Source organism: Protomyctophum bolini, assembly GCF_963924005.1.
Source record: "Protomyctophum bolini genome assembly, chromosome: 6".
Taxonomy (NCBI): domain Eukaryota; kingdom Metazoa; phylum Chordata; class Actinopteri; order Myctophiformes; family Myctophidae; genus Protomyctophum; species Protomyctophum bolini.
Window position 1 is genome coordinate 18,279,218 of NC_137867.1, and position 20,000 is coordinate 18,299,217.

The 20,000-nt window shown below is 43.3% G+C and overlaps 1 protein-coding gene across 1 annotated transcript in view; it reads right to left on the bottom strand.

The window, feature by feature from the left end:
• ghra (growth hormone receptor a) overlaps nt 1-20,000 on the bottom strand; it is a 40,797-nt gene that overhangs the window by 749 nt on the left and 20,048 nt on the right. Inside the window, exons 3-10 of the mRNA XM_080766154.1 lie at nt 15,089-15,218; nt 14,541-14,710; nt 11,852-12,030; nt 9,185-9,344; nt 8,746-8,833; nt 8,304-8,373; nt 4,137-4,369; nt 1-3,976 (exon numbers count right to left, since the gene is read on the bottom strand). The exon at nt 1-3,976 is cut by the window's left edge and continues 749 nt beyond it. Coding sequence (XP_080622280.1) covers nt 3,220-3,976; nt 4,137-4,369; nt 8,304-8,373; nt 8,746-8,833; nt 9,185-9,344; nt 11,852-12,030; nt 14,541-14,710; nt 15,089-15,218 — 1,787 coding nt within the window. The 3' untranslated portion in view covers nt 1-3,219. The remainder of the gene's footprint in view (nt 3,977-4,136; nt 4,370-8,303; nt 8,374-8,745; nt 8,834-9,184; nt 9,345-11,851; nt 12,031-14,540; nt 14,711-15,088; nt 15,219-20,000) is intronic.

Below are 20,000 nucleotides of genomic sequence, written 5' to 3' on the forward strand. Positions count from 1 at the left end.
AAAGTCAATTTTCTGAATAGGTATCTGAAAAGCACATGGGGAATATGAAAAAGAAATAAAGAAAGCATCCCTTTAAAAATGACAGTTACACTTGTATACACAAAACATAAACACTCTCCTGAATGCCCCCCATGGTAAGGCTGAATGCAAAAAAATACAGGTACTGTACCAAGCAGCAATACATTCTGATTAGTAACATTAATGATATACAAATATATACTCATAATCGTACATCACTAGTAAATATATTAAGACATTTCTGTAACAGCATTGACCAGCTGGTCTCATCGGCATTAGGCAGCAGAGAGAGAGAGAGAGAGAGAGAGAGAGAGAGAGAGAGAGAGAGAGAGAGAGAGAGAATGACATCAAACTGTATTCACATGCATTGAGAAACCTGTCATTGTATTGTTCCTTTCTTCATCCCTTGAAGATGGAGAAAGCAGGAGTCACAGAGATTGTCTGACACAAAATACCTATTCAATCTGACTCATCCATCTTCGTATCTCAAGGACGAGTCTCAAAGAGAATTATTCATATGTCAGGGCCCGTTTGCTTTTGACTCCGAACTCTATGTTGTTTACAGTTAAACAACAATAACACGGTTAGTAGATGCAACACAACACATAATACAACACCTTTGATGGGAAACTGTTCCAACCGAAAGAGAGAGATCATTAATAATATTGTGCCACACACAACCTTGAATCACACAATCTGTATTGAAATAGCTTATTTTCTGATGTGTTTGTGCCACAGGCATATCATCACAAGTCCACTTCTGACCAAAACCATCAGCTAAATGCCATAAGAGGACACTCAAGTCTTGTGACCATCTCCACCCACCATTAAATTAAATACAATGTCCAAAGGGCATGTCTGACTTAAAATGTGTAAAGACCATAATTTATACCCAGTGTGGATGTAGGTGGTGGAATTCTTATGTCCCTGTCTCTGTCCCATTATTTATTTGGGAAAATAATGTGGGTAATCATGATACTAGCTCCTGATACGGCATTTTTGTCCATCTGTGTGTGGGGTCAATTGTGCTGTTAGCACAATTGGAAAACGTGTAGCTATTTCCTTAGTTAAATTGGGTTTCTTTTCAGCTCATTGCAACTGGTGACATGCAGATTCTGTCATTGAGCTACTTCTGAAGATCAGCTGGAGGCGCAACAGGCGAGTGGTACAGTATACACGTAGGCATTCTATATGCATGCCTGTGAGTGTGTCTGTCTGTCTGCGAGCGTGCTCGCATGTGTGTAGCTATAATTTATACATACATACATACACACACACACACACACGCACGCACACATACGCGCGCACGAATACACACACACACACACACACACACACACGCACGCACGCACGCATACACACACACACACACACACACACACACACACACATACACAAATGTATACTCATCACAGAAAGTGTGCGCTAACTACATGGTATTATAAGCACAGGCACTGCAAATATTCTCTACTGTGAAACAAAAACAAATACGTATCTAATTACACATTCCAGTTATTGACCCTTGGATAACGCGAGCATCTATCATATAGGCATTTATCTCACTAATTAAGGCTACTCTGTAAAGTGATGAATGCTCTGTACTGTAGGTGTTGATGTGAAGGTGAGACTTCTTCTTTTATGATGCATACCGGTAATTCATCCTGTTTTGTCTTATATCATGCCTTGGCAGGGGAAGGAAACAACCCCTCCTCCAAAAACTACCAAGCATGTGCCCTTGAAGAAGGCACTTTATTTATCTATTCCCATAGAGCTGCTCATGTGTCTAGTCTTGCGTAGCCAGACAACTATTCCACAATCTCCGAATGCTATAGAGTCTGGAATACTAAATCCGAGCAAAGAAGCAAGCATTTCCGTTCACAAACATATATTGTTTAAATATCTTTAAAAAAATATATATATATCCATTTCTGCAAAGCAGCAAGCTATACTGATATATGTTTAGATGATTTCGATTCATATTAGGATAAATGTGCGCGACTGTAAAGACGAAACAGAAGTGGGGAGGAGGCCTCACTTCCGCTTTATCACTTGCTCATGATCAGAGCTTCAGTGTTCCAGACTTTATGACGGAAGCATTTGAAAATTGCAGGAGGCAACAGTCTGGCCACGCTTGACTACTCATTGTCCAACAAGACAGTGGAGGCTTTGAGCAGCTCCCAGATGAAGGTGTGTGTGTGTGTGTGTGTGTGTGTGTGTGTGTAAAACCCCTTCTTGTCACAAAGCTGCCGGGTGCAGCCTCGCTGTAAATAATGTATTCAGATTCCATGGTTACAAAAAAGAAAAAGGAAATGAATACATTTTGAGTGATATCTGACATTATAAAAATATATCTCTGGTCCTGTCCAATATCCCATGTCGTGGCAATTGTTTTGAGTGACAAAATAAAGTATACCCCTTTCTAATTATTGGTTGAGAGAAGACCAGTCCTACACGACAGCCATGCCGGTGACAGGCAACAATGTTAACGATGTATTATCGTACTGTAGGTGTCATATGACTTGAAGATCACAAGAACCAATGTGCTTGTCCTCTCCCTCCCCTGTCTCGAGCTGTACATGATCAACATCTGCGTAAGATTAAGACTTTAACAAGAAGCAGTTATGTTACAAATTTGTTACAGTCAAAACACAACTGAATTCATGGCTCAGTTCTAAATGAAGTGCACCAAAGACAGAATAACATCTATAGCAGATTTAGTACTGGGCTGCGTTTACACTCCTTACAATCATAATCTCAGCTTATTATCTGTTAACATGTGGCACATACAGCATATGTCTACAAAGAGAGAAATCTGTGCATTGGGTTTTTGAGTGTGTATTTTTGGGCTGTCTATTATTTGGATGACATGATATACATCCAGATAAGTCCAGTCTAATATGTTGATTGCTCAACATAAAATATTCACAAATTCCACAATTAGCTGTTAAACAGCCACGCTTCATCTCAGCTTCTAGTTGCAACAATAGTCTTATCAACAACATACTGCAGCTACTAAGCATTTGAAGCTTCCCTTTCATCAGCCTCTGGTAACAAACACTTGTGCAGTCTCACCCGTGCTGTACACTGAGTTCTTTTTTGTTTCCAGCAGGAATCTGTTACAAAGCAGTCCATCTGTGACTTTAAGGGAATTCCCGGTGCATCAATGTCACACCCAAAGGTCTTGTGGGATTTGTAGTCTTTTCAGGGTGAGAGGTTGCCCAGGAACTCTGGGGATATGTACCCTATGGGCATGGCCGGTAGGGGCTTGAGCGGATGCTGTGGGACGCAGCGAGGGGGAGACTGTGGGGAGGGCGGGTCGAGGAGCAGGCTGTGCTGGCAGTCCACCTCTTGTACCACTGTGTAGTCCGAGACAGGGGGAAGGAATGGGCTTCCAGGGGATTCGGGAAGGATATAGGGGGACTGATATTCCCCCAGTGTGGCTGGTGATGGGGGTTTGGTCTCCATGGGCTGGGGGGGCATAGTCTGGTACCCCTCACAGGACACAGGAGCACCAGGGTGGGTGCTGATCTGCCAAGCAGTTCCCTCCGTGGTGTAGCCGCCACTATCAGGATCCACCACCAGGAGCTGAAACTGGGGCTCTTTCAGACTCCTGTCGTTCACTTTTTCTCCCTCCTCATCTCCTTCCTTCTTGCTTTCCTTCTTTTGTCTCTCCTCCTCTGTGGCGGGAACGGTCTCCTGGGCTCTGAGTTGTTGGCCAGGAGACAGCACCACCCCTCCAGATGGGGTCACGTCACGGACCTGGGCGTAGAAGTCTGTGTTGACCCATGTCTGAGGCTCTCTGGGCTGGCTTTGGGTGGCACTTCCATTTGAAACATCCAAGGGGGATTCACCACCCTCGGGCTGGCCAGGGAGCAGGGTTGCCATCAGCATGAACCTCTCCTGATCGGAAATGTCTGGGTCATAACAGCTGGCCCGGCACAAGTCGTCATCGGGGAAGCTGAGAGTGATGGAAAAGAGAGTGAGAGGTAGATAGGATGGGGGGGAGGGGCAGAGATGAAGAGGAGGGGAATCGTTTAGAAAAAAACATACTTATTACTGTGTACCAACTTCCAAGACAAAACCAACAACAATGAGAAGAAAGTCCAGGCCATTTGTACCTGAGGGAATGGGAGCAGCCTAGGTGGTGGCGGCTGGTGGGTTGGGATAGGGCCAGGAGCCTCTGGGTGTCAGAAGCCTGGTCGTCTCCCTTCTCCCCAGGGACGGTGTCCTTAAAACCCACCTCGATGAACTCCACCCATGGCTCATCCTGGTAGAAATCTGCAGCGTAGGAGGGCAACCCACCCATACCTCCACCACTGAGGAATGCATCCAGCTCCTCCAGCTTTCCCTTCTACAATGCAGCGGTGAATTAGTGAAATGCAATCAGGAAAAACAATTGAAAGACGGGTCCTATACCCTTCTCCATTTTAAGGGACAAGGCAGCTCCGTTGCCCCTAAACGATATCTTCCGGCTGCCCTTGCCGCTAAAACTTGAGGCGATTGCCTACTGCGGGTGGAGGTGTGTTTTAGGGGTGTGGCATTGCAAACACGCAATCGAACCCAACACTCAAGCTCTCGACCTGCCCTTATACCTAATCCATGTACGGCCAGCTTCATAGGCAATTAGGCATACACTTGGACACAGGTTCATTAATTCATATCGCGCCCACTTCTATATCTCTGTATTAATAAAAGTGTCTATATGTTAATTCGGTATCAATTATGATTTGATTACCACTCAACAAATGCCAGAGGTTGAAATGGAAGTGTCGGGCGCACAAGGTGCCTCTTTTTATAGTAGTTGCGTGTGGCGCGCGCGCACCAAAACATCTGATCTACAACCTCAAGCACAACATCACGTGACCAAGCTTCTTATGTCTTTGTGGGGATTTAAAGGTATTGTTTTCATGCTTGATTCTGCGGTGCATTACTGATTGATATTCATTATTTTCAGGGTTTTGATGATGAGTTTCTTTGAAGTGCAGGGGTTCATATTGTTGTGAAAAAAGAACTAGGCAGGGCGTTAAATACATCCCACAACAGCACACTCAGAACACAATAGTAGAAAGGGACCCACTTCATCACTTATTATGCTTCAAGGGTGCTTGTGGCATTGTTTATCTCAATAAATAAGAGATGGTATCTGTTTTTAATTAACCGTAGTGCCCCTCTGTGCACGTCATAATAGGAAATCAGATAGCAGATCTATAGATCTAGCGAAATATTTGGTTGCATAGGGGTTGGTTGCAGAGCGGAGCGGGGGGGGGGGGGGCTTGAGTTTAATTGAGTTTAATTGGTTAAGCTTAATGGACGTGTAACGTAAAAATCTCTGTTTACACAATAGTTTATCGAATCAAGTCAACTCATCTTAACAATGGACATTTCCACATGTGAATGATTGACTTCACAATGGCTCTTTGATTTACATCAGGATATCGGTGGATCACATAGCTCTTGTACATTATTAATTTCCAAGACTTTAATGTTTTAGTTTTTCAATCGACATACATTTTTGCACTGGACGTTTGATTGTCTCATTTCGATGCTTGTTTCATTGGAGTAAAACATACACTGATCTGTGTGACATGACAGATGACTTGCACATGAGCACACATGCACACTAAGGTCACATTCACACCAGAGAGCATTGCTGCGATTAAAACGAATCCTGCTGCGCTTCCAATCACACTTGATTACGATTCGGTGCAGGTGTGAATGCAATCCGCAGTAAATAAAGGAAATTAAGCAAACAATGTGGCGGGTGAGGAGCTGAACACAGTTGGAGATGGAGAAGGCATATTTTACGCAGCGCAAAGATGTCCCGTTACCGTGGATAGACGTGGTCGAATGAGGAGACTGAAGCCCTGATCGAAATGAGCATGTGTACATTAATCAATTGCTTAAGAAAACACATAAAAACACTGCAGTGTAGCCCATTATAGCCTACAGAATATTCTGTCTGTCTGTCTGTGCGTGCCGTAAACATGGAGTGCTGTCACTGTGTGGGGACTGGGGAGTTATATCAGTGCGCTCAGCGCTGTGCCTCCATGCCCAAAAGAACAGTGTGTGGCGGCTGCGTGCAACGTGCGTAGAGAGAGAGAAAGAGAGAGGGGGGGGGGGGGGGGGGGTCCCAGACGGCACGACACATGCACGTTATGGGCCTGATTCATTAAAAAGAAATACGCCACCGTTACACTGTGGCGGAAACAGATATCGTATTTATCCGTCCGATCAAGCTACGTTGAGATGACGTGTTATTCAGAGAGCGGTGTGTACCACAGGTGCGCTGGCGTATCGCAGGTGTATGTCATACTGAATGCAGTGGGTGCAAAGTGATCGGAAAAGCACCCGACAACCTCATTTGCATTGATCCACGCCCCATATCGCACCATAAAAGGCTTCAAGCATGACTCAGCAGACAGCAGTTTGGTCTGTCAAAAAAAGAAAAAAGGCTTTGCAGCCGCAGACTATGCGGCTTCACAGCCGCGGTCAATGCATGAATATAGCCCGCACTCTATTAAAATGTCCACAACGGTGCGTGCTCCGCTGCTGAAGCAATATCATTATAATTTATTTAATTAAGTTCGGGACCAAGGCGGGTGCTGCACTCACACCTTTGCAGTCAGAGGTAAAATATAGGCTATCCGATATTTAAAATATCGGATATATGTCAATGCAAAAGTCGTCTTTTGAGAGAGAGAGAGAGAGAGAGAGAGAGAGAGAGAGAGAGAGGGGAGAGAGGGAGGGGGGCATGGCTTGCGCGATAAAGAACAGTACAAGCATATACATTCATAAGTGAATAATTGGGATCCTCTTGTCTGAAGAATTTAAGAAATTATAATCCAGTGAGTTTATCCAGTGAGTTAAACTATTCTGTGTGTGGCATCCATGCATGTGATCAATATCAATACATGATATTAATGCTATATTACAACTCGGCAATGATAAGCCCTTATAGGCTACTGATGAATGCACCTGAGGGTTATAAAAAAAGAAACAACACTCGCCTGCAGAAGTAAAATAGATATCCGATGTATCAGATGTAAATTAATTTCATGATGTCGTCATATTAAAATGATTCGCGGGACACGGCAAACTCATGATGAGATCAATGTAGTAGCCTACAGCATATAGCCTACACAGCTACAACGTTGCCCATATTATAATTAATTAAGGTGAGCTGGCTTAAAACTGACTGGCCAAATTGCACGCTGTGGATTTATAGCCCTCGTCGTGACTGCTGTCTGTCTGTCAGACCGGCATGTCTGTCAGTCTGTGAACCATAGAATGCCATAGATAGACCATATAACAGTCGGGCCAGGCCGTGTTCTGTCCTTGCCGGGCTCACCGCGCCGTTATATTAATTTTCCAATGTAAATTTCACCCCCCCCCCACACACACACACACACACACACACACACACACCGACAGTCAGAGAACTGACTCACTAAACAACACTAACACACACTAAACAACGTTGGATTCGTACAGTACAGAATGCAGATAAGTGTAGGCCTATGTTCTTATTATAATTGTGAGTTTGTTTTTTAACATGCAGCGCGAGTCCACGGGAGCCGATCTACAAGCTCACAACGCACTGCGAGTAGCCTAGAGAAGGCTGTCAAGTGAGCAGCGCAATCGCGCATGCTATAGAAATATCCTAATAAATAAATAAAAAGGTGTCGCTTGCAGGGGCAGTTTCCTTATGGGACTTGACTCTAGAATGCATGCATAGGCATACAAGTGCAAGTGCACTCGGCTTTTATATATCATTTTTTTATGTGCTGAACAATGTTAGGGTCGGGACACATGCCTACATATTTTATCTGCGATTTGGGAACTATTTATTGATTCAGCATGAAGACTAAAGCCTTCTGAATATATCCGTAAATTCGTCCGCCACCTAAAGAGGTCCCGTGGGATTTTACGGAGTTTCCGACCAACCTACGTGAGCGTCAAGTTCACGGCCATTTCCATGAATTCCAAATTAATGTGGGAAATCCACGTAAATGCCTTTCCGCTAGCTTCACGTCATTATATCAGCGTAAACGCGTTGAAGAATCAGGCCCTATGAGTGTAATTTTATCACCATAGATTTCACTGTGTAGACTAGTTTATGAATGGAACACATTGATAAAGGTCCCCCCTGCTGCGTTTACAATTGCTGCGAATGACAGTGTGAAGGCAAACCGCAGCAAATTAAATATGCAAGAATCCCAAATTCTCTGCCCATACGCATTGAGTCTACCGAAGTATTAGGTGAGAATGTGACCTCAAACACTCACCTTGAGGAGATCAGGGTCTATGCCTTTAATTTTGGGAGCAGGAACAGGTGGCAACAGAATCACCATTAATCTATGAGAGGAGTGATAATCACATCAGTTCACAGATACAGCATTTATACAGTGTGTGTGCATCTTGCAACATACTGTTCAATCTCCTCCATTATAGGCAGTCGATTGATCGATTAGTTGGAGAAGGTGCTTTCTTTACCCATGATTTGTCCTAGGTCTTGGTAATATGACAGATTGTATACCGTGAATACGTTTATGTGCATGTGTTGCTTACAGTATATTCTGTACATTTAGGGCCTGTTTGGATTCAATCACAGATACACATGTTGTTTCGGGTGTGTGGGACATCAGAAGCAACTGAAAAATATTTGTGCCCTTGATAATGTATTTTATAAATGTATTTTTATTTTTATAAATAAAGAAATCTTCTCACCTCTGCTGTTGAGAGAAGACAATCAGCATTATGAGGATGACCATGCAGACAAGGCCAAAGATGAGAACCAGTGTGAAATGAAATGACTCTATAGAAGAACATTAAACAGAACCCAGTATCACCATTAGTCATCATCATCAGCATTGCATTATTACATTTTCTTTTGCATAAAGCACAAGATTTACAGTTAGGGTCCCTATTAAGGGGTAAGCATTCAGTGAGCTTTGTACATTGGCTATTTTTGATGAAGAGATTTGGTGAAGAGGGTAAAAAAGAAGGGGGCCAAGTCAATGAATTATATAGGGTTTAAATGGTCAAGCAACAACTTTCAGTCTCACTAAAACAGGAGGAGCCAGCTCAGTCATCTTTGCTCAATATGCAGTACACTCACAACACACAATAACACTTCGTAATCACGTGACCAATCCAGACTTCTTACTTGACAAGGGAAGTGGAACCTCAGGCACATAAATTATAATGGGTTCACAAAAGTTTCCAAATTTGTTGAAGGTCTGCATCCTGGACCGAATGTGGACCTCGTATTCCTCCCCGATTTGCAAGCCATAGATGGTCTTCTCTGTATTGCTCTGCGCCTTCATCTGAAAGAGAGAGAGAGAGAGAGAGAGAGAGAGAGAGAGAACGAGATAGTAAAAAGGATAGACACACAAAGCAGAAAAGGTTTTAGGGCGAGAATAACTGAATCATTTGCAGTGAGATGAAGACTGTTGCCTGTCACCTGTACACACATGTACACACACACTCTTCTCTCTCTCTGTCGCTCTAATGAATTAATAACTAACTTGGGAGAAGAATGAAAAATATATAAAACAGGAAATAATAATTATACATTTCTATTCATGAACAAGAAATAGTTGGGGTGACTGTAGCTCTAGGTGTACAGTACACTACTACAACTTTAGTGTAACTAGAATTTCGCCCTTCGGGTGGCTCAACTGTACTTTGCGCTGCGGCGGCAATGTGAAGAAGGAAATTGCGGGATTTGACGGCCTCCACTTCATGTTTTCCCTTCACATGTAGTAGCGGATAGGGTAAATAGTTTGTGTACTGTAGTGAGGCTCGTAATAGGAGCGTCCCCCTGCCTCATGGTCTCCGACTGTCGGACACAGCGGAGAGAGAAAGAAAGCGTTGGATAAAGTGTTTTTTCATTGAAGACGTGCTGGTCTTCTTACCTCTCACACTTCTTACCTGAGCCGGCGACAATCACAACCAAACTATCCTACTGTTCCCACACTGTGACTGCACACATGTGACATTCTGTTTCGTTTGTGCTCTGTGTGATTCCATTCCAAATCGCTGACGCTGTGTAGTGTAGTGTGTGTGTGTGTGTGTGTGTGTGTGTGTGTGTGTGTGTGTGTGTGTGTGTGTGTGGGGATGTTAACACTTCCGTAACACCGAGCACATTAACACTTCCGGTTGTAATATACTGATGATGCTATCACTCCTCCTTTCCTTGTATCACTTCTTGTTGCCTGTTGTCAATAGAGGTACTGTAGATCTACAGTATGTTGCTTATTTGTAATTTAGAGATAGGTAGGCTATAGGGTTAGCTTTTGCTTATCCAAAAATGCTACAGTTAATAAACATGATAACATGTTATTTAGCTGGTGTCCTATAGCTACTTAGTATTGTAGCCACTTAAATATATTTTTTTGTACTCTGTAACCTTGACCATTTACCTTAATGTTTGTTGACTAGGGTACATGCCACTTAACCCATTCTGACCGGGCACCCATTTTGGTGTTAGCATCATGTTATGCTTTAGCTATTGAAAAATAGCAGATCTACAAGCTCATAGCGCGCCACCGAGTGGCGCGCTACGAGCTTGTAGGTCTGCTATTTTAGAAAAATCGAAGAGCGACTGACATTTTTAGAATCTGATCTCAGGTCAGAATGGGTTAATCAGACCAGTGTGTGTCCAGTGGAAACCTCGTATGAATCTGATCTCAGGTCAGAATGGGTTAATTCTCCAACCACTTACCCACTTTTTAAGTTACTGTATAATTGTGTCGCTAAATGCCTCAATTGTAAACTGCCCCTTTACAAAAAGGCCTTTCAAACACACTTGAAGATATGTACAGTATTTTGGGGCTAGAAGACCGTTTCAAAGGTTGAGTTTGTCTCACTCTCAATCACATAGTCAGACAGTTGTTCCTGGGTCTGGTCCACAAAATTTGCTACTCCACCAAGATACCCATGTACCTGTCTCAACAAACCATGTACAACCCAGATTCAGCACAAACAAGGGACTAAATTCATTCCGCTCCTATGCCACCAAAATGTAGAACGCCCTACCAACAGTCATTAAGACATGCAAATCCATTGACTCCTTCAAAACCGCTCTCAAAGGGCACCATATGGCCGGCGGCAATTCGAAACTGGCCCCGTAAAATCTGAATCCCCCCCAACCCTTTTCCCCCCTCACTGTATATGTTTTTTGTCCTGTTTTTGGTTATGAATATTTGTACGTCAGTCTCTACATGTTCTGATTAATTGAAAATTGTGGACCCTAGTGTAATGCTTTATGGTGTCGTCCACAGTTAACAGTTTTTGTATTGAGTTGTGCTTGAAATGTACTGTAATTCTGCAAATCCGTGACCTCTGACCCCGTAAACCTTCCTTCTCCTTCATTGAAGCTGTTCCCCAGAGGGACCGGTTCCTGCTTCCGCTCCAGGCCCAACAAAGCCGCACTGACTATTAGCTGCTGGGAAATGTGTCACGCTAAGGAGTCCTGGCTGCTGTGTGCTGTGTGCTGTGTGTGTGTGTGTGTGTGTGTGTGTGTGTGCGTGTGTGTGCGTGTGTGTGTGTGTGTGTGTGGAGGGGGTGGTCTATGTGTCCTCAGGACGGGAGTGTAGGGGGAGGGGAGATGAAACGAGAAACTGTGCCTCTGTGACCACACCTACGTGTGTTTGTCCATGTAAACATGTGTGTGACTGCATTCCTCTGTGCATGCGTTGCGTTCCTATAAAGTGTAGTGTAGTGTCCTGGAATTGTAGAGAGAGAGAGAGAGAGAGAGAGAGAGAGAGTCATAAACACAGAGAGAGAGAAAGAGAAAGAGAGAGAGAGAGAGAGAGAGAGAGAGACTCACTATTTCCCAGTTCGAGCTGTTTATCTTCTTGTACTGGATCTCGTATACCAGACGCATCCACCCAGTGGAGACATCTGCTGAGGGCGGTGGATCCCAGACGATCATGACGTCATAGTACAGACCTGAGGGACTCACGTCCATCAGTGTCCAGTTGAGAGCCACGGGGGGGTCTGGACGCACTGCAAAGGAACAACAAATCATATGACTTTATGGTTGATCTAATAGTTAATGCTTAACAAGGACATGTCCCAGTGGTCTACTGTATGTCCACTTGCAAAGCTTGCATAGTATTAACGATCTCTGTCTATGTGCTCCTGTATCTTTTCTCTCACAATAATTGATCTTGAGGGCTTTCAGAATGTCGTTTTTCTGTGACATGCACAACTGCACGGGTTTCAGCCTTCTGGTCAAATTGTCCCTTTTGTCATTATTGGACTCTACAGTATCTGGTTAAATCATCGACAAAATAATCAATTCAATACATACATCATAATACAATTGCTATATTCCTTTTTGTAATTTTACAGTTCTCCCTATTCATACAGTAGTGTCCTTGTTCATACTTTGTATATTTATGTATATACCGTATACATTATTCAATTTTATATATTATTATTATTTTCATATAGTAGAACAACATATCCTAGTGGTTATCTATAAAAACATACTGGTAGTCATTACCTTTGCACATGGCGGGCTGCATTTTGAAAACACAGTGATGCATGAACATAATGAGCATTGATTATTTTTTCTTTCCGACATTCACATATGACCTACTGTATCTCTCATTCCACAGCGGCAGCTGCACTGATAAAGACGCCTGCTCCCGATATCTCAACATTTCATCATGAAAACAACCATGGCCAGAAATTACACATGTGACACTTGCTGTGATGCAGTGTGTGACATTTGCTGAGTCTGGCAGAGCTGATATGCAGCAGCATTTTCAGATGCTGCAAAATGCTATCACAAACTACGGCGGGGGGGTATATTAGCGCCTTTTTAACTACGGCGGGGGGGTATATTAGCGCCTTTTTAACTACGGCGGGGGGGTATATTAGCCCCTTTTTAACTACGGCGGGGGGTATATTAGCCCCTTTTTAACTACGGCGGGGGGGTATATTAGCCCCTTTTTAACTACGGCGGGGGGTATATTAGCCCCTTTTTAACTACGGCGGGGGGTATATTAGCCCCTTTTTAACTACGGCGGGGGGTATATTAGCCCGTTTTTAACTACGGCGGGGGGTATATTAGCCCCTTTTTAACTACGGCGGGGGGTATATTAGCCCCTTTTTAACTACGGCGGGGGGTATATTAGCCCCTTTTTAACTACGGCGGGGGGTATATTAGCCCCTTTTTAACTACGGCGGGGGGTATATTAGCCCCTTTTTAACTACGGCGGGGGGTATATTAGCCGCTTTTTCGGAGCAATGTGTCACCACTGAGGGTCCAAGTCATGAAAACACCTGTTAGTCAGTCACTGGTGGATAAATCATATATAGTAATCTAGTAAATACTCAAGAATTCAAAAGTACAATTACAAGTTCTTGTTGATATCATTGCATTGCTCACATTACAGGCTCACGTGTTGCAGTGCGACAAGTTGTGAGCTTGTAGATCAGCTATTTTCACTCTATTTGAAATAGAGCTAATTCAAAATATACTTTTGTACGTTTGGGTCCGAGAAATGTAGTGGAGTCAAAAGTACAATATTTCAATTTGAAGTGGAGTGAAATCAAGTGTAAAGTTCGCCCCAATACCTCATTGAGTCCCATTGTTCGTGGACTATAGGGTGTAAAACGTGTAGGGTGTAAAACAGCGTTCAGTTGTGCAGTTTTGTAGCAAATGTTTGCCACGTCTAACGTAGAGAAGCCCTTTATTTGTACAATTTGTGGAAAAGCTTAAAATGTTTTCTACGATCTCACCCACTCTCTTACTTGTAAAACCGTGATGTGACAATAAAGTTGAGATTATAATATCTTGCAAACAGCAGAAGTTTGCTGGGCCATTAATAGGAATAAAAGGCGAGAACCCAGAAGTGACTTAACTTCCAGCAAACAAAACAAGCCCCCTGGTTTCAGATGACAGTTCAGGAACCCGCCTACCAATGGGGATTCCAAGCTAATAGAAATGTCAGGATTTCTATTCCTGAAACATTAGCAGGCTATAATGGAAGCCATTGTTAAAGGAGAATTCCATACTAGAAGGCTGTCTTACCTTTATTTGTAGTTGTTACGTCCCCACCAAAGAGGTTCAGGTGTTATTTTGTGCAAAAGTGCATTATTGGCTATTTCCCCTACCATAAGCCCTTAATGAATTGCATTAAATTGAATGGGGCATTGGGGTGTTGTGCTAATTCGCTTATTTCCATCGCTCAAAAAATCTATTTCTTTTGTATATATCCTCTCTTCATAATGTAAATAGTATCCCAAGCGTTGGGAACAACAGATGTTGGGGAGGCGGAGGAACACACCTTGACCCTGCCCTTCACGTCACTCTCCGCCCTCCATGCCAATCTACCTGACCCTATTTATACCCGCCCCAAACCACCCAGAATCCTCTATGCTTTCCGTATCCCTCCTCCACCCCTGTCTCCACCTCAGCCACATTTCCTACCACTGCTTTCTTTCCTCGCTGACTGCCATAGCTGTGACAATGTATAAAATGAGCCTTAAGCTGGGTTACTAACCGATGCGCTCCACAGTGAAACAGTAATCATCGAAATATGTGACGTTGTCTCTTGTGCGTAGCTGCACACAGTATGTTTTCCAGATGATCGTGTGGTTCCTGTCAAAGAAACACTCGTTCTCTGATATATACTTCGGACACTCCTGCCATTCAATGATGCGGGGGCGGGGGCTGAGGAAACAGAAAAGGAAAGGAGAGATGCTTTGTTTACCACTTGTGAATTGAGTGTGTATGTCATTCGAAGCAAAGAGTACACACGCACGCGCACACGCGCGCACACACACACACACACACACACACACACACACACACACACACACACACACACACACACACACACACACACACACACATACACACACACACACACACACACACACACACACACACACACACACACACACACACACACACTCTCTCTCTCTCTCTCTCTCTCTCTCTCTATAATAGTTCTGTTGCGATGGACACATGCTCAGCATTTTAATGTAGGATTAGCACTGTGCCACTGTGCATGTGGCTGACAGTAATGTAGAGGGGAGGTAAACTCACTGCATCTTTCGATGGAAGAAGAGTCGGAGCGGTTCGGGATGAGAGAGGTTTTGGAAAGTGCCAGAACTCCACACACAGCGGAATGTCTCCTGGTCCCTGGATATGCACTGGATATGAGGTTCCGAGGGGGCTGAGAGAAAGACAGATAGAGAGAGGGTGAGCAAGAAAAATGGAGGGAAACACGTTATTAAAGCTGTTATTTTAAGGCAATATTAACTTATCAAAACAGACACTTTGTCAAGTTAAAATAAAAGTAGACACTTTTGCATATGGCAGCTCACAGATAGTACTGTGTGCACAATTTATGAAAATGAATTTTAACCTCCCCTTACTGGAAGGAATACAAGCACAAATCAAACAATTCACAGTGACAAGAAATCAATAATGTTTCCATATATTTCAGCACAAGTGTGCATTCCAGTGAGAATTTGCACAGAGATGGCTTTAACAGTCCTAATAATAATATTAATTTGCATATCATCACACCTCTAAAAAAAAGATTTAAGAAACAGAAACAAAACATTAAAAACATGAGGGCATGAAGCCTAGAGGTAAAACCAGTGTAGCTAAATATAAAAGGTCTTTAGTCCTCTCGTATAAGAATCAACCGACTACGGTGCTCTCAGGTCGGCAGGGCGCATATTCCACAGTCAGGGGGTTAGTGTTTGAAGAGCAGAGGTTGTGGGGAGACTAATTCCTTGAGGTAGAAAGGAGCATTTCCGTGGATGAACTGACGAGTTGACAGTCCTACCACCAGGCCAAAGGCATGGGGAGAGAGTATGTCCGTCCGTTACCAGCTAATCTCCGGCACCATTAACCCGGTCGATGCCAAACTTTGCACACACACTCACTAGATGCCAACGATGAAATTATCCAGATTGGCCTGTTATAGCGCCACCAGGAGGCTGACTTTTGTCAAACACATTTTTTTATATTACTCCTCCAGATTTTGTCCAACAATCCCACAAATCGTTACACAGTATCTAGTCTATAGTCATGTGCTCAAGACCGATCTGACCGATATTTCATATTCCATCCTAATTGGCTAACATTGGCTTTCAAAGTTTGCAGGATTGGCCCGTTTTGAACAAAAAGCCTCAAATCATGAACGCAGCGTGCAATTTACGTGAAATCTTTCACGCATCTTCCTGCTAGGCTGAGGTATATTCCACCCTTTTCACATTGGTCTGTTATAATAATGGCAACATAATAACTGAAATAAACCGGAGACGTGCCCTGGCAGCCAGCGCCATGAAAACACTATGGAAGCCACTGTGGAGACACCACTCCATATCTAGAGATACAAAACTAGCGGCAACTCTGTCATTTCTAGACCGGTTCGGACGCGGTGCGGCCCGGAACTGGGCTGGCACCCTGGGCGCGTTCCTGCGGGTCTGGAAGTTCCGGGGACCCCCACACGGAGTTGCACCACGTACTTCACACAGGTGTGATTTTATTTAGGTGTCTGATGAGCAAGTATTTGTAATTTGTACAATTATTCTTGAATATACAAATTTACATTCCTGCTAATTCGTTTTCCAGTAGGAGTTATTTAAGTGACTGCACACAGGGGAAAAGTGGGGAAATGACCGGATATCCGTCTTATTAATTACAACTCATTTTGAACTTCCAAATTACAGGCGGAAGCATTTGGAACCCGCAGGAGTCAACACGTCTGTCTTCTCACACACACACACACACACACACACACACACACACACACACACACCCCCCCCCCCCCCCCCCCCCCCACTACTACTACTACTACTCTAGCTCTCCCCTACTCAGAGAACAGATTCTCATCTAGTTGAGAGACCGGGGATTTGGTGCAACCATAAATAAGCAGCTGAAGGTAACATTGATTTCCATTCCGCCCCCTTCCCCCTCATCCTCCTTGGCTGTGGCATCAATCACACGTGGACCACAAACATAAGCACACTTCACAGCTCACACGGCACTGTATACATACTAACTACGCACAAAGAAATATAAAAAAATATCCAATGTCCTTTTAGTCACAATGCGACTGCATACATAATCATATACACCATGCATGCGCAACAAATAAACATGCACAGTCACACACACATGTACAAAACAAATTTCCTTTTAAGAACACAGACAATAACACAGACAATGCCACCCGATCAGTGGTCTTCAAAGTGCCCATTCTCACTTTGTGATGTTAACCATTTTCAAACTGGCCCAAATCTATTTTGGGCATGTCATTATAGGCAGTCATTTTCTGGTTTTACAAAATTGCGCAAATAGCCGATCTACAAGTTCGCAGAGTTCACAACGCGTCATGACGCCACGCGTTGTGTGAGCGTACAGTTTGGTGCCTCCCACCCTTCATCTCCCACAGCTTTGCTTGTTCAGCTCTCTCTCCCGTCCAACAAATTCCAGCTGCCTGCCACCATCAAAAGATTTGCCGCAGACCTGGGGTGCCAAAAGGATCTGGACAGTAACCACACACTGCAAAATCCAATCCTGAGCCTTAAACTCAGAACTCCATTAACAATCAGGATTTTACAGTGTACCAAAGACAATATAGCTTCACCATCGTTTATTTTTTTTCCCACAGAGAAATAATTAACCACTTAAACAACCATACTCTGGGTATGTAGGCAATCATTTGAAATAGCAAAAATAGATATTCTAAAAAAATAGCATATCTAAAAGTACACTGAGAGGAGCTTGTAGATGTCTTGGTCGCAATCTCAGTATCTCAGTATTCTCTGTGTGTGTGAAACACAGGCATCAGTGTGAGACCTTGTCAATAGGTAATTTCATCAAGAACCTCATGCACTTTTGTGCGTCATAGGCCATTGTGTTGTCCATTGATTTAGTCCATTTGCTTTTTATTGACTTACTCCAATCCTGAAGGCAAGTATGCTAGTTTTTAAGCATTTCTCCCATCTTAGCCCCTGTATATCTATTGTTAGTGGCATGGTGCGTTTTATGAACTTCACGAGCTTAGCGTCGGCTGGCTGGAAGTGCCCCATATCAAAAACATCAACATCATAGTGTTTTTGTTAATGTATTTTCACCAGTTAGGTTTAGACTTAACTGAGCAGGTTGAGCTAGATAGCAGCCCAGCAGTTTTGCTAAAGAGCTTCATTGATAAAGGTCAGCATTGTTTTATGCTTCATTCTCAGTTGTTTCAAATGCCACTAACTCTGGATGGCTTATTCTGCAGCTGAAGCCAAAGTGTGTCAAGGGTGAAAGGTTATAGGCACTAACACCTCATTCTCAGCCCTGCCTCTATCTCTCACTCTCTCCCTCGCCCTTCTATAGAACATGCTTAGACAAAGTCCTATAGAGCAGATCAGAATGTTTGTAAACACACGTGTTTAGCGGTATGTCCAGGGAGAACGTCTATGGATATCTACACAATATCAGAATAAAGTGACGAGAACATCATCTATGTCGACTAGTTTGTCAACGATGTGGATATTTAGAACAAAGTAACATACTGTATTTTTTTTAATAGTCAATAACAATATCATAAGTGCCCTTTTCCAGAAATAAGGTGAATGAATAGTACTGCTCTAATGAGACGCTGTCGGTGTTATCTCCCCAGAAATGTTTTTTTTTGTGTGGTTGTGTTAGGCTGAAACTTTGAGAAAATATAAGAAGATGGCTGACCTCATGGCACTGATGATGCCAAACCAAAAGTTATTAGACCCCATCTTGTTTCTGAATACAGAACTGTTATAATAAAGCTTTCTAAACACTGCAGCCACAATGTAAGATGAACTGCTTCACAAGCTGTATGGTTTAGAACTGGTTTAAGCTCCTGCAAGTGCAGTAAAGTGGCCTTGAGGTACTCTCCCTATAGAAGCTTGTCATGGGGCCTTAAAGTGGCCTTGAGGTACTCTCCCTATAGAAGCTTGTCATGGGGCCTTAAAGTGGCCTTGAGGTACTCTCCCTATAGAAGCTTGTCATGGGCAGTAAAGTGGCCTTGAGGTACTCTCCCTATAGAAGCTTGTCATGGGGCCTTACTTAGTGCAGTAAAGTGGCCTTGAGGTACTCTCCCTATAGAAGCTTGTCATGGGGCCTTGAGGTACTCTCCCTATAGAAGCTTGTCATGGGGCCTTGAGGTACTCTCCCTATAGAAGCTTGTCATGGGGCCTTAAAGTGGCCTTGAGGTACTCTCCCTATAGAAGCTTGTCATGGGGCCTTAAAGTGGCCTTGAGGTACTCTCCCTATAGAAGCTTGTCATGGGGCCTTAAAGTGGCCTTGAGGTACTCTCCCTATAGAAGCTTGTCATGGGGCCTTAAAGTGGCCTTGAGGTACTCTCCCTATAGAAGCTTGTCATGGGGCCTTACTTCATTCACACATTCAAATGGTGGCTGGGAAAAGTATAAATGAAGCCCCACCCTAAACTCTTGCATGCTGCTAACCAGTGCTGTCACTCACACCACATTATACTGTGCCTAAACTGATGAGAAACAGAATCCTGCCTGTACCTGTCAAATGCCATGAGAAAAACAGACAACCTTGATGAAAGCCATGTAGCGTATATTAAGCAGTAATGTGACTGCCCTCCAGGGTCGTGGGAAAAAAACATTTGCACCTTCAAGGAGTGATCTCTTAATTAAGCAGGAGGCTGCACAATTAATAAAAAATAAGTATGGAAAATTGTCGTTTTACAATAATATAATCATGAAACGTGGGAGCCTAAATGGTAAATGAATAAATGGACTGCATTTATAGTGCTTTTTCTAGTCTTCCGACCCAAAAACGTTTTCAGCATGAACATCTTTTATTCCATAATAAAGCAAGGGAGTTTATAATTTTGTAATCTCCCCAACCAATCAGGCTCTCAAAGCCACAATTAAATCACAGGTCATTGCGTACCATTGAACAAATATATATGATTCTAAAGGCATTAAGAAAATGAAGATTT